Source organism: Strongylocentrotus purpuratus, unplaced genomic scaffold, assembly GCF_000002235.5.
Source record: "Strongylocentrotus purpuratus isolate Spur 01 unplaced genomic scaffold, Spur_5.0 spur5_scaffold_5, whole genome shotgun sequence".
Classification (NCBI taxonomy): Eukaryota; Metazoa; Echinodermata; class Echinoidea; order Camarodonta; family Strongylocentrotidae; genus Strongylocentrotus; species Strongylocentrotus purpuratus.
In genome coordinates this window covers 29,704,305-29,728,444 of record NW_022145611.1, presented here as the reverse complement: position 1 = coordinate 29,728,444, position 24,140 = coordinate 29,704,305, and the positions used below count along the sequence as shown (strand labels likewise).

Below are 24,140 nucleotides of genomic sequence, written 5' to 3'. Positions count from 1 at the left end.
TTTTTTGTCTGTAAGGAGAGATCCTCCTTAGTTTTAATTAGAAAATGTGGGAATTCATGAAATGTCAAAGAAGTACTTAAAATAAAAATCAGTTTTATAAAAGTACATCACCATGACTGAAATACATTCACATTAAAGATGATGAAACTATTCAATAGGCAAAAACTCATTCCCATAGGTAAATCTCTTGTTTCCAACCAAATTATTTTGCATGGCTCAAGTATTTCTTTTTCAAGCAACTCATTAAATCATGATAACACTACCTACATTGCAAACCATCCAAATTTATGCAGCCCTCTATGAAGCATTAATGACCTTATGAAATCCCCCCACGCACACGGGATCCACTTGGCGTAACTGAATTAGAGAACCATTGAAATAGGTATGAAATTGCATTGAGAGGTATAAACCAATTGCTATGTCTAGAGAGATTGATGTTGGAACCAGTCAGGCATGCTCCTAGCAGAAAGGCATTCACATTTGACGGTGCGATGCACAGAGCACACGCAGAGAGTGACGCGTTTTACACAGTCTTCAAGACGCACGTTGGTGGCTGACAGATGGATGCCTCGTTCATATTGTCATGCACCTTGTTCCTCGCTCTCTACTCTCTGCTAGATGTACGACGCAGGCGATGATTCCTCTGCTAACTAAATTTGACCATGAACCTAACACTGTACCTTACCTTAACCTTAACCCTAACCTAAAACCAATCATAACCGTAATCTTAAGCAGTAACCCTATATCTCTGATGTAGTAAAGCCTGAAGCAATTGTCACAGGAGCAAATGTCAAGATACCTCTGTGCCACCATTTTGATCTCATACTGGAAACATGCATAATGCAAGATGCTTCCCAAACTCTGCATCTACAGCTTGCACTAGAGCTAGCACATGGATTCTGATCCCTGCTCTTACAGGTGTGGCCACGTCAGGGAATAATTTTCCTGGTATCGCATCGCAATTTGCTATGCATTTTTGCATGACTGCTATACAAAATATCTTTTGTGTAGCAGTTTTCTTCCATAGAAATGTACAGAATTTCATTTGAAATATTTATCCATCGGCTGAAATTGCTAATCAAAAAATTTGAGGAAAATTATTCCCTGCACGTACAGCTATGGAAATTAGGACTATAAGGAGAAACCTTTAATCCTTTTATCTTTTGTAAAGACAACTTATGACCTAATGAAAACAAATGAAGGCAAATATGAAAATGATGATGATACAGAGTTGACAGAAAATAGTTTGAGTTAGGGAGAGATGAAGTATAGGCCTATATATTAAAGAAAGCAAGTGTTGACTCAATCAATGTCTCAAATGATGCTACTTTCAAAGCTATCGAGACTCATCTATCTGCATTTGTTTCCACGGTTTAACCAACAGATTATACTTTACTTTTTCATGCTGAAATATTTTCATGTCATTCTGTCATGACATGCAACATAGCTTTTCAACAATGTTTCAATCAACATCAGACCTGTTCCACTGATGGAGAATTTAGCTCATGTGCAGAATCACTATGTATTAAATCTTTGACACAAAACAAATTGAGCAAAGGCTGATAAATCTGTGCAGATTTTTGAGTGAAGTGACGCTAATAGGAAGTCCAAATTCCAAGTCTCGATTCAACCCTCTTTGGAAGTAAATATGAATGGGGTATAACTTATTCAAGCCTCAATTTTGGGTGCTGAATGCTGATCAAGTGATTGGTACTCGCTTTGGACTCATTCCATACTCACCCACAAGTATGAAAGGAGTGACTGGAATATGACTTACTGGTAATCAAGCCTTATCTAGTTGGTAGTTCTTGCTCCGGACTCACTCCGGACTAAATCATGAATATGAAAGGGCTACGAGGGGGATGCTTGAGACAAGAAGAAGTGGAGAGAGGGAGTGTCATCATGACGCAAAAGCTGGTAACTCCTCGTACAAGGGAAAATGCTGACTTTAATAAATGATGATGATGATGGTATTATAACTTATTTAAACCCCGCCCTTTTGAAGCATACTTGCTCCTGACTTGCTCCTGACTCACTCCAGACTCAAATGCGAGTATGAAAGGGGTTTAAGTTATTCAAGCCTCAAGCAAGGCCTAAACAGACTGTAATGCATCAGTGGGCTCTGTTTGAAGTGGCTCTAGAGGAGGAGAACCAGTGGCACTTGTTCACAGCCAAATACATGGCAATGTTTTCTAAATACACAGACCTGGTTTACCATGCTCACATCAGACTTGCCCCTTGGTGATACATGGTCTAGAAATCGTTTAATTTCAATCCCCCACCCCCTTCTCCAATCCACCCTCTCACCACCTTTCTCTCTCTCTCTTCCCCTTCTCCCTCTCCCTCCTCCCCTTCCATATTTTCTCAAAAGCTTACTCCATTTCAGTGTATTCAAAAGTGACAAATGATTGCAGATCTGTCTGGCTGTATGTAAAATGAAATAATTCTCTTCCTTATCTGTATGCTAATATAATCAGATATCGGCCCTTTCTTTAAAAAACACTTTTCATTTATATTTAAGATGATCAAACTTTAAATATGTACTTTCAATGTGCAGAGCTTCTTCAAAGCAATAAAGAATATAGTGAGTCATTTTAAAAACAAACAACATCTCTTCAGAACACTTTTACTAGAGAAAATATGATACCCATTTAAAATATCAAATCAAAATGCTTTAAAACATTTCCCTAATCTCATACAGTCACTGAATGAGATTTTGATTCAGTGATCACAAAATTAAACAGCTGTTTATACGCATAATGAACTAAAGTAGCTATTATTTTAACGTTTGTTTCATAACATATCTAATGTTGTCATATCTTGTTGTTTACATTGCTATCTTATATCACAGCCCCAGATTTTCAAACCCTTCTCCTTATACCTTCATCAATCAAGTTCTGTTTAAATTGTATTCCACGTATTTCTCCAATCTCTCTGTATCATCACTACAATCTATCCACCCCCCATTCACAATTTGTCACGGCTATATCACACTTATAGATTGCACCAGAAATACTTTCTTTTCTTTCTCCTCCCCCCCCCCCCTTCTCCTTGCAGGGATTATGGAATACATCCCATTTCTGAAAGCATCAAGCCCTGCATGTGCACACAGTCATGCATGCTTCAGGATTCTATGTGGATGACATTTGGCATTTTGGGCTGAACTATAAAAGAGAGAGAGGGAGATGGAGAGAATATGTACGCCCAAACCCTGCTGCATTGAACATTGAATGTATCAAAAGCATTCAGTTAGTGCCATCCCTGTTTAACATATCAATGCTCGGCACTCACCAAAGAGTATCATTTGTTCTCCTAACCCAGATCCATTTATAAGTCTAAATCTTCATCCATGAAATCATAAAATATAGTATTTGATCCCCTACTCTTTTTTGTTTCTTGAAAGATCTGTCTGGAATAAGCCTTTCTCCACTTCTCATTAAAAAAAGTTCAAAGAATAATGACGTCTGGATGTTTGAAGCACTTGATCGAATGACAATAAAGACGGTAAAGAATAATCTTAATTGATGTATTGTAACCAAGGTAACAGTTTGAATTCGGTTGATGAAGAGAGAATTCCCCATTGCATAAAAAATTAGATCCTATTATCGATTAGGCAAAGTCATCAAGTCTTTCAAGTGACTCTGCACATTTTGCAGATCCCATGACTTCTCCCGTTCCGACTGGCAAGGAAATATGGGGTTACGCTATGAACTTCTGGCTAGTTACACAGTCTGTCAGAGCTGAGATTAAGAAACAAACAGAGCAAATAATTCATTAAAAGAGACCTCGATGCATCAATGAAAATTTAATTTGCCTGCACTCCCTCCCATCCCTGCTGAACCAAGCCTGCCTGCCTGCCTGCCTGCCCTGGAGTATAGACACAGGAGAAGACTGGTAAACATGGCCGGTAAATATCCTTCTTTAAGTGCGTTCCCATTTCTTTAATACAAAGTAACGTGCATGGAATAAGAAAGAAAGGTGAAGTATCTAACATCTTATATATATAGGTCACCTTGTTTCTTGTATATGTACCTTAAATATTATTCGTTGGATCTACATGTAATGCACAAGCTGAAAAATTACTCAAAATGTACACAAGCACATGCTATCTGTATGATAATAGGACCATCTGTGGCATGCCTGCTCATCAAAAATCCTTCTATACTTTGGATACAGAATACATATATTCATAGATGTGTACCGGGTAGGTAATTCCTAGTTCTATTGTCTACTTTACTATTTTCCTAGCACTTCCTAGTGTATTCCTTGCAATTTTCTTCCACTGGAGATAGTAACTACGATTTAAAAAAATGTGATACAAAAAAGGAATGCTTTTACATGTACCTGTATATCAATAGATCAATTCTTCTATTGAGAGCAACATACATGTAAAGGGCATTAATGTACTTCAAAACAGAACTAACACCCTTCTGGCTCTCAGTAGATGAACTCATATAGCATTTGTGTTGCTATGGCATTTCATCCAGGATGTAAACACAGCTGTTACAAACATATTATCAAATAATGCAGAGTTGACATTTCATCTGTCAGAACTTGAATACATAGGGGAATTTAGAACATAGCTGGCAATGCTATGTGCACATTTCATTTTGTTATTGGTTGGTTTTACACTAAATCACAAGAAACTTTCCACAATACATATTATAACAATGAAAACAGACCCACATTTTGACAAGTAGGAGCGTAAGTCATTTGCCAAATGATTAGCTCAAAATTCTATCCATCATGACTATTAAAACAATCTTGAGGCAATACTATAAAAAGTTGATTACCGGTATGTACACATATTTACATGGCAAATATTAATAAAGTAAAATGATTATGAGTAAATGGGTACAGCAAACTCCTATAAAACATGATCATTGCATGTGTAACAAATATGCTTACATTCATTCATACATGTAATACACAAATAAGAAAATTGCCCTGAAAAAATAATCAATACAAAATGAAATGTATAATGAAATGTATAGCAGACACTATTAAATATAATCATAATGGAATTAGCAAATTTGCCTTTTCCAACTTTAGAAGTTATTAGCTCTGAGTGAAAAGTCGTCCCTCTATAGATGTAACAAACATTCAATATGGGAAAATGAAAAAAACATTCCCCTTCAAATATGATATCGCAATATTCTACACCCTTACAAGGATCTTGTTCCTCTTATTTTTCTTTTTTCCCTTCTTTTTTCTGATTTTTTTTTTGGCCATACCTTCCCGGATTTAACAATTGATCTGGTTTTCATGTTTTTCTAGTATTTCCTTCCTCAACATTCTTCTTGCTATAATACAATTGCCATAATAGAATTGTGCTATGTCAATAAATATCAGAATAAAGTCAAACATAAACCTGCAAGTGTTTGTCGTACAAAAGAAATTTATAAATAGATGAATATTTCTATTGAGAGTTTGAAGGACAATGAATATCAGTTCAATGATATGATAAGATATGTCTGGCTCTGATGTACAGTAAAGAAGCTTTTGGTATTATGTTTTACTGGGATGTGGTTGTTTCAGAAGTCATCATTAGAAATTAAGAAGTAGAAGAAGAAGACAAACAAGAAGAATGAGAATAAGAACAAGAACAATAACAAGGAAGAAAGAAAGAAAGAAAAAGAAGATGATGATGATGATGATGATGATGATGATGATGATGAAGGAGAAGAGATTTCATTGAAGAAAAAAATCAAGGCATATGTACATATACATGTACATGTGCATTACAGATTATGGACGTCTGTGTATGAGAAGTACGAAATGTATGACATGTTTACATCTTTATTGTAGTGTCATGATTGAGGCATTCAGGGATGTTATTTTCCATCAATTGACCATCTTTTAAAGTATGAAATGTATGACATGTTTACATCTATATTGTAGTGTCATGATTGAGGCATTCAGGCAGGTTATTTTCCAACAATTGACCATCTTTCAAAATTTCGTGTTTACTTCCTGCAAAAACAGGAAGTGATCTCAGAAAAATGACAAAGACATCCGCATACAACCAGGCAATACCATCAAACGTGTGATGTAAACATGTACATTCACTAACCAAATTGTGAATGATTGTGGTTTATTTTGATGTACATGTGTGGGCTTTTATCACACTTGCACAGATAATATCACACTGGCTCCTATATTTAGTGTGATTTTTTTTGGCATTGCCAACAACTGCATAAAGATAACGAGGCATCTCACCAAAACAATCACCACAGCAGATATATTTTCCAGAATATAGATTTGTACCCCCTTCCATTCAGTGGCCAAGTTACATCTATAGAGATATCATACATGTATTCATTCTCCTAATGACTAGTTTGAAGTGATCAAGAGAGAGCCTATTGTAGGGGCCAGTGTCCTGATTAACACAATCCACCGTCACTGCTCTACAATGCCGCCGCTTGGACACGAGCCATTTCAGACCTACATATTAATCAGGAGCACCTGCCTCGGCCGGCTCCAACAAGCCCACTAAAAATATCTCAATCGAATTGGAGTACATCGTTGGTTGTGTTTCCATGGCAACAAATCTGTGGCTAATCCAAGTAATTGGCAGGCGTCATACGGTAACATTCGCTGTCATTGTGTATTTGTGGATTACCGTGATTATGCGGAGTGTGTTTGTAGGTGAGTATATAGATATTTTCCCCAGGCAAGCAAATGCAACCTGCATCAAAATTGTATGCAATGATGCACCATGCATCAAGAATCTAAAGAAGTTAGCACCACATCACATCCACAGGCAATAGGGGCTGCAAACATAACTATCATACAGCAAAGGCCCAGCTATGTAAAAAGAGTTAATCTATTCCTCTATTTTTCATTTTTGCATTTTTGCATCTTTTTAAACTAAAAAATGCTGGCTTAGAGACATTTATAGATGGTATTCTGCATTAAGCAATAAATCCAGATTTATAATCATCATCAAATGCTGGCTTGTCTGACAAAACATTGAACACACTTTCAGAGAACAATGTCATCCTGAGAGGCAAAGGGATGCTCACTCTATGTAAACTGATAAGATTTAATTCCCTTCTAGCTCTCAGCTACACAGAACTCCTTACATTAGGGACTTTAAAATTGAGTGGACAAGAACGGCGTGAACATCCACTGATCATGCTTGTCTATGGCAAGCCGTTTAAACATTTATTCCTATTTCTTGATATCAAGAAATGATTTTCTGTTGTAAAGCAATAGTAATTCTTGATATCAAGAAATGATTTTCTGTTGTTAAGCAATGGTAATTCTTGATATCAAGAATTAGGAATAAATATTAAAATGGCTTGCCATAGACAAGCATAATCAGTTGCATTCACGCCATCCTCATCCACTCAATCTAAAAGTCCCTATTTTCTGTGTTTTACTTCGAATTCCATACTGCAGTGTCCCTGACATAAAAAATGTCAGATCAATTCTGAACATTCAGACTAAATATATAATAGCCTGACATTAATGTAATTTCACCTATATGCATCCGATGAATAAGAAAACCATTTACATGATCATGAAAACAGCATCGAGAGAGAGAGGTCACACAAGTCAAGTGAAATCACTCCATTAAACTTGTTCCATTCTTGTGACTGTAACAAATGCGATGCGAGGGATGACAAGAAGTGTCGCATTCTTACCTGCCATGAATGTGAACTAGATTATTCACCTGCATAGCCTTCCAGAAATGTCACCCCATGTGTGAAAATGAAGGTGTTTCTAAACCCGGGACATGACCTACATTTTCCATTCCTCCTGGTGACTCCACCGTAAAGGTCCCCGGACGGTTATTAGAAACTGTGCCGGTCTACGTTACTCAAGGCATTTTTCTTATTCCTACCTCTAGGCTTTTTTACAAAGGTTATCAGAATACTAGTACGAGGAAACTGGCAAAACCATGAGAAATCAAGAGCATCGAAGACTTAACAAAATGAAAAGGCAACTTATCAAGGGTGTTCTTTTTTAATTTTTTTTTTGATATTCTGCTATCAGGGACAGTCCTTTGGCATTTGATGTGATATGCGAGAGGAACACAGATTGTTGAAAAATCCTACAGATTATGAAGAGCAATATACAATTATGCTACACATCTACACTAGCATCTCTTTCTCAGGCTGTAACCATCTCTTCACATAATCAGTGTTCTCTTCACCTCCTCCCACCTGTATCTCCAAGTGATCTTCTGTTTTAAAGGGCATGCCCTCCCTCTCAAGATGTCTCAGTTCCCACTAAGAAGTAGGCCTCCCCCTCGTGTGTGCATTTGCCAACCTACTCTCGGCACATCTCGACCCTTGATACCTTTCAACACATACTAGACCCACCTCCTTCCTATCTTCATCCAATCCGTCTACTGAATTATAATTGACATGTATGTAATGGTACATCAACTTCACTTTTCCCTGAGTGATCAACTGTCGATGATACCGGGATAAAGAGGCTTAGCTCATCTTCTGATCCCCAATCCTTTTACCTTCTCCATATTATGCAAAGCTTGAAGGTTATAAGCAGCTAGGAGCCAGGAATCATCAGCATGGAATCTCTGCATCTAACATTAATAAGAACATACAGCCTGAAAATGGCATCATGTACAGCTAGAGAGCCTGAAGATTAATGATAGGTTTCCCTCGTAAGCTGCTTACAAACAGAACAAAATATCTAGAGGAAGGAGTGTAACAAATCATTGCCAATGTGCCGACCTGATTTTACTGATAAGCAGCCATCTTTAGCAGTTCCTATATATATGTTACCCTAAAGGTGAACTGGTTCACAATACAGTACCTAAATGTGTATTACTCAATTTTGTCTGTTAAAGTACCGGTGTATGAGTTAATGCCCTCCTGGCTCAAAACAGAGGATTTGAAGTAAATGCCATGTAAATGTTCTGAGAACAAAAATCTATCAGATGACCACTACATCAATTAAATACACCAAATGTGAGATTTCCTAGTTTCTACACATACAGTACTCAAACCTACATCCGAGTTTGGGGGATTTTATTAAAAATCAGACCCTAGTATATATCATTAGATATTACAAGAATATGATTTTTATATCCATTCACCATGAGACCTTTCAACTTCATGATTCTATTGTTTTATCCCACTGTGATTTATACATTCAAAAGTGTGATGTGCATCCTTAATCTAGGACAGCTACCAAGGGGTTCTAATATTCACCATTGCAAAGAATGAACTTGAATGTCTACTTTCTTTGTCAATAGAATACTGAAATGTTCCGGTGAAAGTTGAAAGCTCTGAAGATAAAGTGTATTGAGAGGAAGAAATGGGGGGTGAGACACACTGACAGTATACCTTTAGCTCACAGAGGCATCTCCCCACCTTCCCCATCCCTTCTTCTTTTCATCAACCCATCCTTCCACACCCCTTTGCTATTCCCCGTTCATCCTTACCCCCTTCTTCCACACCCCCTCCTTGATAACCCCCTCCTGTTGTTTTTAAATCCTCCTTTTATTACTTCATTCCTCTCACAAATACTCTTTCCCAATCCTTTCTTTCCCATCCCTCTTTACTCATCTCATCCTTGCCAACCCATTAACTTTCTCATTCCATCCCTCTATCCCGACCCTCAAGTCTCCATTCCTCTATCCTAAACCACCACTTTAACTCTTTCTCAAACCTTCCCACCCCTCTATCCTAAACATCTCCTCCAACTCTTTTTGAAACTTTCCCTCCCCACCTCTCTATCCTAAACCCCACCTTCCATTTCCCCATTCAACCTTACACATCCCCCCCCCCCCCTCCCCTCCCCTTCCCCATTCACCCTACATCCCTTGCTCCTCATCCCCTTCCTCAAAACACACTTCTTTGCATCCTTGCTCTCTAATTTATAATCTCACATCCTCCCTTCCTTCCCTCCATAGCACTTTCCCCTTGCACTAAAAGGACAAGCCAACTCGGATTTACCCCATTCAGACCAGCCAAATCCATTGCAAAGTTATACAAAAGTTGTAAAGCTATAAGATGACACATGGACAATTTTCTAGACCGAACATGACGTAACAAAATGTTGAATGGCAAAACAGAGTTTTGAACATTTTTTAAAATGTTAACTTGATGTAGAATCGTGTCCACTTCTAAAGTACAGGGGCGAGTTAAAGAAAAATATTAACATACCATCAGCACCAATTTTCTCTGGAATTGTATTATGGCATTGAGTACATAAATTGCCGTATAAGCGTCATTTTAATTTGATATTTTGTTTGATTGTAGTTCTAGTAGAGATGTTTGGGGGAACGTATGAAAAAAAATAACTTGAACTCGCCTCAAACTAGACAGGGCATACACTGATGACTGGCCAGCTTTCATATCATCTATTTCCTTTATACAACGTTTCTCTGTACAATACACATGTGAACACCTCATTTGCCATACAGTGATTCTTTATTGTGACGTTTCTATACACAGGGTTCATATAAATGTCTTTAAGTGTGAACAGGGTACTCACCCTCTGAAGATCCCTGGAGTTCAATGATGACGTGTACCTTCCCAGCAGGTTCCAGGTCAATCTGGGGCGAAAAACAGGAAGATAATAAGGCATCGTCAAAACATGATACAGAATATGAGACACAAACAATAACACTCAATGGCAGACACACTCAAGGGATAGAATACTACAGTACAAATTTACAAATCCTAAATTTTGCTCCTCCACATTGGATACAAAAATTAATTAAGAGATGATTTTATATTTCTGAGCTATTTCTCTTGCCATCCACTTTCTTTATGTACAAACATTTAAATGATGTGACATACAAATGTACAGTGTAGCTTCATGTTGATAAATCTATCTATCAAGGAAAAAACAAAAGAATCAAGAATTTTTTGCAAACTTACTTTTTCAAGATTGTTGTTATCAACATGAATATGAATATGATATGCATTCTTTGAAAGTGTCTTAATTACACATCATTATTGTCCAATTAATTCCATCATATCATCGTCATAAGAAGTAAATACATGTATTAAATGTATTAATGTATTAAATACATATATATTAACAAAATATATTTTAATTAATTTGTATACATTTATACAATTAAATGACTTGACTGATGATCGAACTTTCTCTCTATTTGTACATGTAAATGTAACTAGCAGAAAAACACTAATAGTGTGTCAGGGGACCATCTCAATCTCAATCTCAATCTCAATCGCCCTTGCCCTATGATAAAACACAACCTCACAACAAATAACAATTGCTAAACATAATGATATGGCATGCAATTATTACTTAATGTGTTTTTGTAATCTTTCATAACATTTCAATCTCAATCTCAATCTCCATCTCAATATCTCGATCATCCTTGCCCCATAATCGAACAGAACCTCACAACAAATAAAAATAGACCATATGTGTAATGTTACCAAATCTAATGCATGTCAAGTGCCTCGATACAAATTATTTCTTTCATCTGTTTATACAAATAATTGTATTTCAATTGTCAGAATGCGAACTGCATACATTAGTTGTTGCCTAGGACAAACATCACTGCCTGCCCTTCCTAACATAATATAAGCATTTTGCAGTCTGACTTTTGAAATAGAATTATTCATTACAGGTTAATGAAATATCATATTGAGGCTCTTCACTTCACGTAGACCATTGCATTAAATTTGGTTACATTACGAAAATGGTCTATTGCTAAAAGTAATGTACTATATGGGCAACCTGAAAACATATGACCTTCGGCACTGACTACTACATGTATGTCAGAAGAGGCATAGAAATGTTGATAATAAATGAAAAGGGTTGACTGATTAAATTCAAATTCCCAAAAGAAGACTAGATCTCATGGAAGGTTGAAAGGTGTTGATGAGTATGATAGAGGTAAGGTGATATTTTACACTGAATAATCACAATAATTGGACACGTGGGGGTTCTATTCATCTGGTAGAATGATTGTTATATCTGCAGCTTCAGTTCTTTTTTTCTTTCTACAAACAAATGTAGAAATACAAATACAACGATTGTTTTTTCTTCATTCAATAGTGAATGTTTTCTTAAAACCTAACATTTTATATCATCTGACAGATTTTAGAATACAGGCTTTAGATCTTAGATTTTTTAATTACATGATTACTGAACAAAACCACATTCAAATCTGGTTCACATGATTATTTTTAAGCTTCCAAAATAGTTTGGCTCCTGCAAGAAAACTGAATTAAAAATACAAATTCATTTAATAACAGTTATATGATAGAAATTATACAGGAGGCAATGGCCATATTAATGATTACAATGGTAGTGATATGACTCCTGCAAGATAAACCATATTGGTAACAATGTATATGAAAACTTATATTTCATGAATTTTAGATGGCCCTACAAGGAAATCACCCTGCGAATGTCTAACAGAAATGCCCAAGTGAACAAGTATATTTTATATACAAAATGCATACATATTATCTAACACATTCAGAAGCAGAAAGCCATACTCCAACTTGAGAAGCACAAAGGAGGTCAAGCGAAATGATATAAGTAAATCTCACTTTTTACATTAATGTGTCTGATATTAATAAAGAGTTCTGGTTAACAAGAAGATCATTCTTGACACATTCTGTGAATTCATTAAATCATGAATACAAATGAAGGACTTCCTCCAATATATCATCAAGACAATATGCATCACCTGCAGTAGCTCATCAAAATGCCATAAAAAGGAAAACAAAATTGTAGTACTTGTAAAACAATTTGTCACTCCATGAAAAAGGTAATAAATTAATTCTGTAGGCAAATACATTTGCTTGCAGGTACCTTCCCTTTTTTCTCTATGTGTCAAAGAAAATGCAAGACTAATGTCACCTGTTAAATTTGCTTGTATCCCGACGAGCATTTCAGAGACAAAAAACAGAGGTTATGAGAAAGTAGGTTACATTACTGCCTGTAGCATGCTGTGCGGACACATGTGTGTACATGTAAATGCAATTATTCATGCAATGTCATTTTAAACGTTAAAGCCAGGCTTTCACTGAATATCTTAACGTAATGATTTGATACAAGGCCTACTTTTTTTCTTCCTTTTTTAAAAAACTTTTCAAATCACCCTACTGACAACTATCCTATCAATAACTCAATGTGTAGCAGTTTTTTGTGTGTGTGTATTTCTTGTCGGACAAAATGACCAGATTTTGACCCTAAGCTAACCTTTTTCTAAAATACTTGTGTAACTACCGGTAATAGGACAAGTACTAAAGGAAATACAAATCATATACTGTAAATGCGGAAAAATTTGCGGTACATTAATTTTCGCTGATGTCGCGCTAATACCAAGCGCGTAGCCAGGATTTCATTTTAGGGGGGGGGGGCGGTAGTGAGCACGCAAAGCGTGCGAATTACTTAAAGAGCGCGCAAAGCGCGCTCCCTAGGGGGGGTGGGTGCAGGGAGGGGGGAGTTTCCCCCCTCCCGCGCGTAGCGCGGAAGCTTTGAAAGAAGACGATTCGTTGTACCTTTCTCGACTCATAATCCTTGTCTGAATTCAGTCCCTCCCCTCTCTCGCGCGAAGCTTTGACGTTTCATTAAATTATTAGAGAAAGAAGACGATTCGTTGTACCTCTCTCGACTCTTAATCCTTATCTGTATTCAGTCCCTCCCCTCTCTCACGCGAAGCTTTGACGTTTCATTAAATTATTAGAGAAAGAAGACGATTCGTTTTACCTTTCTCGACTCTTAATCCTTGTCTGAATTCTGTTCCCCCCCCCCCCCTCTCGCGCGAAGCTTTGACGTTTCATTGAATTATTAGAGAAAAAAGACGATTCGTTGTACCTTTCCCGACTCATATTTCTTAATTTGAACTCAGTTTCCCCCTTCCCGCGCGAAGCGCGGAAGCTTTGACGATTCATTGTACCGTTCTCGACTCCTTTTCACTTTTTCTTCCTACGTCCTCTTTCTTTTTTTTCTTCTCTTTCTCTCTCTTTTTTTTTTTTTGGCCGGCGTTTTGGGGGGGGCGACCGCCCCCACCGCCCCCCCCTGGCTACGCGCCTGGCTAATACCTGCCAGTACAAATTTTAGAACTCGCAAAAATATAAGCATTACTTCTAATGCATGTTTTGAATGGGCTGAATTCTGTGCAACGCAAATTTAAGAACCTGCAAATATTTTTGGGGTCCCACAGCGCGAAAAAATTAATCAGGCAAAAATAACAGCGTTTACAGTAATATGACAGTTGGTGCATCGGATCTGCCCAAATTGTTTATGCATGACACATTCAACAGTTGATATTCAAACATAAAACTTCGCATAATTCTTGGTCATCTTGACAAAGTTCAGGCTTTTTTCCCCCCAGGAACAGTATGTGGTGGAAATTGAAGTGACCAATTAATCACATCTGAAAACAATAATCACTTCTGAAATGTAAATGATTCACGCAGGAATAAAATCACCTGATAATTATCTTCAAGCATTTCAAGCATGGCTCATTTGATGTAGTGTGTACTTTGAGCTTTATATAATTTACATGTAAAAGACACTCGATAAAACAACAATAATATAAATACATGTAAGTGCAATCCATATCAATTTTGATTAATAACACATTCGCTCAGGTTTCAAAATAATCCAAGGCGGATGCATGTAATAAACCAAATCAAACTAAAATGCAATTTATTCATTTATCTAATGATATGATATCAGGTCAACGGAATTACGATGTGAACAGATCACAACATTACGCAAAGAGACGTGATGAAATATGTGCGCGGACCTCTTTCTTCTGCCATCAGCTGTGGCTAAAAGCACATTAGGCGCCACAGTAATAAATCTAATTCATGTAACAGGTAGGGGACGAGATGGCCTAAGCCAGGCCGCATCAACACCGCCCCATTTAGCCAATTACCACTGCCTTGCTGTGAAACCTGATATACATTCACCACTTTTCATTAGCCAGCCGGCAAGTTTGCCTATCAGCGTGCCACCCTGCCTGCCTGCCTGCCTGCCTCAGCCTGCATGTACTGTACATGTATGTATGGCTTGGGAGCCACCGGTAGTCAGTCGGCCTTGTGCTTCTGAGCTGCCTGCATGTGCATCACTCTAAGAATATGGTGGTTGAGTGAGTGAGTGGGAGATGATACAAAGGAAGAGTGAGAAGAAGGAAGCTCACATTAAAGGGAATCATTCACCTTCATCATACCACGTTCATTACCATGTTCATTACCACGTTCATTACATCGCCCACCTTCTTAGCTGCTATGAAGGTTATACAGAACCTTAGAAGAATACAGAATGCAGCTTGAAATGCAAGTAATGCCGAGACTAGCCATGATGGCTTTTAGCGTTTTATTCATCTTTTAACACAAGTGTTCAAGCCATTTTGGATCTCAACAGAGTCCAGACAGTATATTATGTACAGGTAATCGTGCGGAGTCAAGATATGTTAAAGGCTTGTGACAATAAACAATTTCTCAATTACAGAAAGAAAGATCTATCTTTCCCCTAGGGGGCATTGTAGTAGTTCTAGAAAATACTGAAATGCCAATTAAGTGGATTGTAATTACTTGAGTCCATAAAGATACAAAGACAATTAATTTCACGACCTTTGACATCACTGTGCGTTAGTTTTCAAATTAACAACTCTACATCAGGTGAAGATAGCAAACACTCCACACAATGGCCTGGCCACTAGATGCACCTGTCTATACAGGCATTCAAACACAAGATATAGCATACTAGCATTCTATCTCTGAAATTAGTTGATTTGTTCAATGAAAGTAATTTTTCTATTTGTGTTATTAAAATAATAATAATAAGACATTTATAGAGCGCAGAAACTATCCAACATTACATGTTACAAGAGCTCCTGATATGCTTAGATTTACATGCATACATGTGGGCGAATGTCTTCATTATATTTCATATTATATTCCTAGTAAAGTGTCTTCATAAGAACTGAAACGTACCGTAATCAGACGGGCGTCATTTCTATGAAATCAAAACATGAACATGTGGTGATGTAGATGAAGTCTTCATTAATGGCAACAATCCATCATAAAGGGAATCTTTACAACTAAACGGTCCAGTGCACATCATGTGATCAGAAAAGTTCACACCTTATGACCAACACCCAATATATATTCTTACCATGCATACTACATGTATGTACTAAGTGACATCCTAGACCATCAGATTCTTGCATTCAGCTGAGCTAGTGATAAATACATTTTTCCCACTTTCCTCTTTTCATCATTGGGTACCAAAACCTACATGTACTGTAGGTCTAAAAACCTTAGCAAATCTTTGGTTAAGATGACAAATACACTGCCTACAGTGTATATTCTTGTCTCCAGTGAACTACATGTATAGCACCCTCTGCATTACCTGAAAGTAGACCTACTATATTCCTGAAGTGCAACCCTCCAGAAAGTAGTATGTCTCTTAAATAGTACCATATTTTCAACCAGAGTCTCTTGTGTCAGTGTATGCATGTAACTGATGTAAAGTATACTGCATTTATTGCAAAAGTGTGTTCCCACTGTATTATTTGGTAATCAAATGTTATTTATCCTGAGAATAATGAAGCAGATTACGAACAACAATGTAATGTGGGCGAGGTTTTCAATGGATTCATTGACCCTCCTGTCACCTCCACTCCCTTGGGAATATGTATGTACACAGTGTATTGATTGGTTTTCAATACATGTTCAAAGGGGATTCACCCTTTGTAGAAACATAGCATTAGCTTCGGTGCTACAAGTAAAAAAATCAAGGAAGTATTTCAATTGATATTTGAGAAAAATTGGACAAAGGATACAGAAATGTTGAATTTTTGACAGTGCAGATCACTAATGATATGGGAAATCTTCTAGATTGATTGGCAATGTGGTCATTAAGTGGGGTGTCATACATAGAACAATTGTTAGATTCAGAATTTAAATAGGTATGAAAATTTCCCCATGTTTCTCCATTGAGAAGACAGGTCATACAAGTAATTTATTCTCTTCTGCTCCTATGCAAGCCAGCTTCTATTGAGGGTTGATAGGTGTTTAATACTTGATACCTCCTAACAAATCATGAAGCACATAATGGAAACATAGTGATGAGGGTGAGGTCTTCTTTATGGATTCATTGACCCTGATGTCACCCTTGGTATTTAGATGCACTCCACATGACAGGCCCAGGGACAGCTTCTTTTACTCCTCTCTCTCACTCCTCCGCCGCCGCTGCCGTTGCCACCATCATCAATTCTCCCCCATTCCACATCTCAACACGCTAGTTGTATCTCTTCCCAGACACCACATTAATGCTCTCCACAGTCTATCAATCTTCGTCCTCGTGTCTGTTTTTATCCCGCTATCCCCCCCCCCCCCCCCATCTTCCCCCTCTCTCTTTGTCAGTCTGGGCCTCTATTTCTCTGTGCCTCGATTGCTCTTTTTTTTCTTCTCTCTCTCTCTCTCTTCCTTTGTCCCCTTCTCTCTGTCTGTCTTTCTGTCTCTGTCCATCTCTGTCTTTCTCTCTCTTTCTCTATCTCTGTCTCTATCTCTGTCTCTATCTCTCTCTTGCTCTTAAACCTAAACCTGAATATCAGAATTGTAAGAGGTGTAGTGGTCTAGTGGATAAGTTGCCGGACTATCAACTATACAGTACAAGGTTCTGTTGGGCAGAACTTTATCTACATTTGCCACACCCAACCCAGGTGAGGTAAATGGGCGCCTTTCAGGAATTAATTCCTTAAAGTGCTTCAGCGCCTTAATGGCAACAATGCTAAAGCCCGTTATTATTGTTGAATGCCAGGAGTGTCAGTTTTACAGACATGAGCGCTAAACCAAGATCCAACTATTTTTTCATAACCATACTATCATTATCTTTTTTCTCAGAAGAAATGGTTGAAGTTGGTTTAAGTCTACCGACAAGAACTCCAAACATTCCAAACAAAACATTTTTGGTTAATAAAAAATTTGATATGGTAGATTGAATGATTTCAGAAAATTTGCTGAGCACTGTTCACCTGACTTGATATCAATGTTATTATCAGTAATGAGTTTGTGACATCCTTGTAATAGAAGATTTAAAAGAAATGTTCTCTCATTGAATCTTTAGAGCCATCTCATGAGCTTCTTTACTCAATATTATACAAAGGCTGTAGGGCCTACATCAAACTACCCACGTGCAGTATATGATTACAAAGGGACGAGCTAGAAAATGTATCAAGGGCATTTGTTTGCGTATGTGGATCAAACAGATAACATGTCATTTGGATGATTGATAAAACTTTGAGTCTAATAGATCATGTATACGGGATTGAATATGAATTTTCAGAGAAAACACTGAATATTGAATATCCCTGAGAAGAGCATAGGCAACCACAGAGCATGACTTAATTGCGAGTTACATGTTCAGCGAATAACTTGAAGAGCTCCTTGGACACGTAGCTGTCTGGATTGAAATAGCATATTGGATTTGAAGTGTAAATAAGTAATGATTAGAGCGAATGTAAAGCAGGTGAACACATGTAAAGTGGCCATCTTGACATGTGACAGTAGACTATACAGGAGGGGGATAGATCAAGGAGGATGGCTAGTTATTAGATGAACGCATTCCGTGAATTGCTCGCTTGCTGGCCTGTGTTATGCTCTGTCTATAGCCTAAACCAACATGCTAGCTTATTATGCATGCGGTCCGTCGGCGGCGGCAGTCGATTTTCATGTGCACGATTATTTTGTGTGTGAGTGCACATGTGTATAATAGAGGCGGCATGTGTACGACGGCCCCTATGTATGCCTCTGTGTAGCGTAGTGTGTGTGTGTAGATGATATGAGGGTGTGTGTGTGTGTGTGCATGATGGGGGTGGGTGCCATGTGTAAGGATGGGTGTGCGTATGTTATCAAGGAGAAGGGTGTGTATAGCAACATATATGAATCTGTTACTAGCATATTGCAAAATATAATCTTGTACCCTCAAATCTGATCAGATACCATACAAAACATATATTGATATTGATATAATTGGTGGATCAGTTTACCCCATTGCCAAATCTACCATTTGGAGCAAAATCATCCCATGTACCTCCAAAACAAATAGCGGTCACAAAAAAAAAAATCACAGGATTTAAAATTATCATTGTTTTTACTTATAAAGCAGACTTCATGCCTGTAATATACATGTATAAATTCATTTTCAAAAGAGCTCCAGGCAATTCTCTTCTCATACATTTCTTACTTTTCAGGATGTCGTTTCAATTCCTTAGACACACTCTGACATTCAACTCTTCACATACATGTAGATGCTCATGACATTTTCACTGCATCTGTATAATGTACAGTGTGGGTGTGCTCACAAAACATCATTTTAGATTAGTGTACATGTATGATATATTTATTTGAGAAAGATGTAAAATGACCATTAAATGCAGACATTTGAGAGTATACACAACAAGTTTGGATGGAGGCAGAGATACATTCAAAAGTCAATAAAGGTCATTCCATTTTATATACAAGACAGCAATTATGGAAAGAAATTGTAAACATGAACAAAAAATGTAAATAAGTCTGTATCCCAGCAGTCTAGTAAATACTGAAGCACCAAAGATACATTTAGGGAAAACATTACACAGGTACTACAAAACAAACATTACAACATGTAGGAGTATGTGAGAAGTATAATAAATAGGTAATATTGTACTCATGGTACTATCATCCACAATATACACACAGAAAAACTCCACAACTGTCAAATACATGCCTATCGGTCTATATATGAATAACACATGTAATTATACCAATAACCAATTACCCATTAATCAATGCAATGATACTAATTACCAATTAACCATGAATCATTTATTTGCCCCAAATACTTGTTCCAAATGTGTAAAATGAAATCAACAATCGTCCTACCGGCCCATTCTACTAAAATGCAAAAATCAGTAATCAATTAATGACATAGATCTATAAATGTGACACATCCCTACTCGGAGCCTTGGAATCTGTTACAGTACAACTAGCATGTTAGCGGCTGCCCGCAACAAGGCCGTTAGTACTGCCATTGACAATACATGGCTATTACGGCCTTCTTACCGACAGCCAACGATGTAAGGTACATCATCAATGATATCTGCCATGACAACGCCAACAACACAACCATTCCAGCTCATTACTCCCATCTGATGCCTGGTAATTGAGTAATCATTGTTTCCAATAGGCCCTGAAATGCGACCTTGAAAAGACCAAATGAACTACACAATTATAGTAAGTAGTAATTTGCTAGCCAGATACACATTACCCATCCACATACACATTAATCAACCAACCGTAGTAGAGTTGAAATGGAAGGTGAGCACTGGTGATGAAAGTGTATCAGTGTGAATGTTATACACATGTATTTCTTTATCGTTTCATATATCAATTGATGGAAACAGTGATGATGTGCAAAGTGTTTTTATAATCGGTCCAGATCTTATAATCATTTTGAAGGAAATAAAGACAGGTTTGAATCTTGAAGTGGGTATTTTTAATGTATGCGGAACCAAACCACACAACCACCCCAGACTCCCATTTGGACACCAAATAATATTTATTTCAAAGAACCATACTCCAGAGGTAAGTTTTTTGTTTGGGGTTTTTTGTTGTGTTTATGGGTAGTTGCCTATCGAGTGACCTCCGGAAAACTCTGGATTGTGAGTAAAATCCGACAGTTTTTGCTTGCAGAGTCAATGCCCCTACTGTCACCAAAATTATGTTCTCTAGCAAGTGGGATACTGCTGCATGTCAGCAGAGTGATATACATGTATGGTTGGGGTACATGTAAGCCTTAATCATTTTGCACACAATGACTTTTATCCCCCCCCCCCTGCAATTTTTACCTCAACAAATCTCTCTAAACCTACTTTGAGATTTTTCCCTTGTAAACATGGCCTCGTTAGTAGTGACCTACTTTATTATGAAAGAATTATGAAAGTGGAGAATAAATTATGTACATATGAGCTCATTGTAAAGTTGAGATATTACCCTAATTAATGTGTAGCAGGATGATACTAATATGAATTGATACAAAAAGATGCAGCATTCCCCCCCCCCCCAATAAAGCAGTTTTAAATACCGTAATTAATGTTGTATTAACCGCACTTTTTTTGCCGCCGAAAAAATTCAAAGTCGGGGGTGCGTCTTATACACAGGTACAACAAAAAACAAAAACAATTTTTTTTTTTTTTTTAAAGTTTCGATTTATGCCCCTTCAAATGGCGCTAAGCCTGGCAATGTCTCCCATCTCAGTAACCGGTGTGTTGACTCAAATATATTCAATGAATCCAAATCAATACAGCTTTATGTAGTCACTCTTTCTACAGGACATTCCTGTTTCCTAAACAAAGGTAATAATGAGCATTTAAATGTACCCAACCCATGGAGAATCACTAAGAAATAAACATGTATTTTCTATATCAATCTTCCTCAATCTATGTTTCCATTTTTTTTTAAAGCCATGTTATTGAGAAGTTTTTAAAACAAACAAGGAAAACGCTCTCGGCGGTCTCGCCTGCATAACGCAATTCAATATGATAAACCAGAATGTCAATGACGTAGCTCTCATCCGCATCTCGCAACAACAAATATTGTAAATTTTATGTGGTACACTTTTGAACTGGTCAAAAAATAAAAATTTGATGCCCTGGAAGGGACATAACTTCATTTCATTTGCATAAAGTACCATAAATAATCAATGGAGCAAAATCTCAAAATTCTGTGTAGAAGTTTAGTGTTCCAAAATTAGCTCTACCAGATAAGGCTAACCAAATCAAAATCGGTCAAGAAATGAGGGAGAAGAAGCAATTTTTGTTATTTTTGGAATAAATTTGCATAAATTACCATAATTAATTAATGGAGAACAATTTCAAAATTCTGTGTAGAAGTTTAGTGTACCAAAGTTAGCTCTACAATATAAAGCAAACCAAATCAAAATCGGTCGAAATATGAAGGAGAAGAAGCATTTTTTGTGATTTTTGGAATAAATTTGCAAAAATTATCATAATTAATCAATGGAGCAAAATCTCAAAATTCGGTGTAGAAGATTAGTGTTCCAAATTTAGCTCTACCAGATAAGGCAAACCAAATCAAAATCGGTCAAGAAATGAGGGAGAAGAAGCAATTTTTGAATTTTTGGAATAAATTTGCATAAATTACCATAATTAATTAATGGAGAACAATTTCAAAATTCGGTGTAGATGATTAGTGTACCAAAGTTAGCTCTACCAGATAAAGCAAACCAAATCAAAATCGGTCAAGAAATGAAGGAGAAGAAGCGTTTTTTGTGATTTCGAATAAAATTGCATAAATTAGCATAGATAATGAATTTCACAATTCTGTGCAGAAGTTTTAAATCCCCCTCCTAGCCCTATCATATGAAACAATCAGAATCAAAATCGGTTGAAAAATAAAGAAGAAGAAGCATTTTGAAAATCTTGATGTTGATGCCACAACAAAGTCTAAGTTTGTTGACCTTAAATGACATTTGACCTTAACTTAGTGACCTGAAATTCTACTCACATGATTGGGGAGACTTGATAACCCTATAGTCCAAGTTTCATTGACTAAGAACTTATACTTCCAAAATTATATCAAAAATTCAAAAACTTAACCTAAGGTAAGTTTTCAATGTTGACGCCGCCGTCGCCGCCGTCGTCGTCACCGGAAAAGCGGCGCCTATGTCTCGCTTTTTGCTACGCAGGCGACACAGGCGAGACAAAAAACCCAAAAGGACCACATTTTGAATAATGTAAATTATAGATTTTTTGCGGACTTGCAATGAATCAATGCAAGTCTAAATGCAAGTCTACAAAATATATATAGAAAATTTGCATTCAACAGTGCAAGTTCATCTCAGTACACATGCATGCACAATGTTTGACACAATTTGACTTTTTAACATCAGACTTCCTCAGGCTCAACAAGTGACAGTTACATAGTATTGCTTGCAAGCTGAAATGTGTGAATTCCTATTTCTGCTAAGGAAACGGAAGCAGGATATCAGTACTCAAAGAAAGTTCAGAGATCAACTGATCTACATGAATATCAAATGGGGGGTCCTTTCACATACAGTGTGTACCTAACAAGTTTAAGTACAGATGATCTCTTCCAAGAAATTTATGGGAAGTTTGAAGAATTTCCTATTGTGCTGGTACATCGTAGAAATTTGTAGGTAACATCTTACTGTACATGCTTATTTAAGCACGTATACTGCAAAGTTCTGGAATCATCAAGATGATAAGAAATTTGGCCCAGTCTTGGTAAAGTTACAAGCAGTGTAGAGAGAAAGATGTATATTGGACTTAACGAACATGTGACATAAAAATCTGTCACAATTTTTATGATTTTACATACCATATTTAAAATATTAAGGCATTTGAAGAGCCATGCTTTTTAGGGAACATTTTTTATCTGATGTTCTTCCACTTGCATAATACAATGATAATGCTCACAAATTGTTGTTCACCTCTTCCCAGAACTCAACCTTCTCTTTAAAGGGTAATACAACCTTTGTAATTAGTTCATTTAAATGAAAGCAGAAAAATAAGAGAAACAGCATGGCAAAAGTTTGAAACCCATCATTTTATGAATGTCTGAAATATGAGATCACTACAGAAATGTGAATCGTGAATCTCAAATTTGAAAGTTGGTCATTGGATTTCGACTTAGGAACAGATAACTCTTACATTTGTCATGCATGTGTACAACAATATCACTAATTTCTGTTATTCTCCCAAGTGCCTTCATCCTTGGGGCGCTACTCAAAATATATATTACGGAGAGTATATTATTACAGATTTTCTACAAAGATGAATCCACCCAGAGTCACACATTTTAAAGAAATTTGAGTCATTTTGTGTGTTGGAACAAATTGGAAAGCTGTCCACCACTACAGTATATCACAGCGACATTTGGGATTTAGCCAATTTGGAGAAGCAATACCTACATGTACAGTATAGTGATTACAAATTTCAAAAATTCATAAAATCTTTATTTTTTTGTCCCAATTTCATTCAGACTCTCACCATGCAGTCTACTTCTCTGATTTTTCTGCTTTCCTCTAGAGTACAATGCAGTTTGCGATCAAGGTTGACATCCCTTTAATTTAAAGCTGCATACATCTGTAGGTGGTAAAGGAGCAGCTCAATTTTTTCTACAACAATT

At 37.0% G+C, this 24,140-nt stretch overlaps 1 protein-coding gene across 4 annotated transcripts in view; it reads right to left on the bottom strand.

Annotated features, from left to right (window-relative positions):
• The window catches only part of LOC100890668 (calcium-independent protein kinase C), a 71,956-nt gene that overhangs the window by 33,119 nt on the left and 14,697 nt on the right, over window positions 1-24,140 (bottom strand). For all 4 annotated transcript variants that reach the window (XM_030998736.1, XM_030998733.1, XM_030998735.1 and 1 more), the window contains exon 2: window positions 10,474-10,534. In XM_030998736.1, the coding sequence (XP_030854596.1) occupies window positions 10,474-10,534 (61 nt within the window). The remainder of the gene's footprint in view (window positions 1-10,473; window positions 10,535-24,140) is intronic.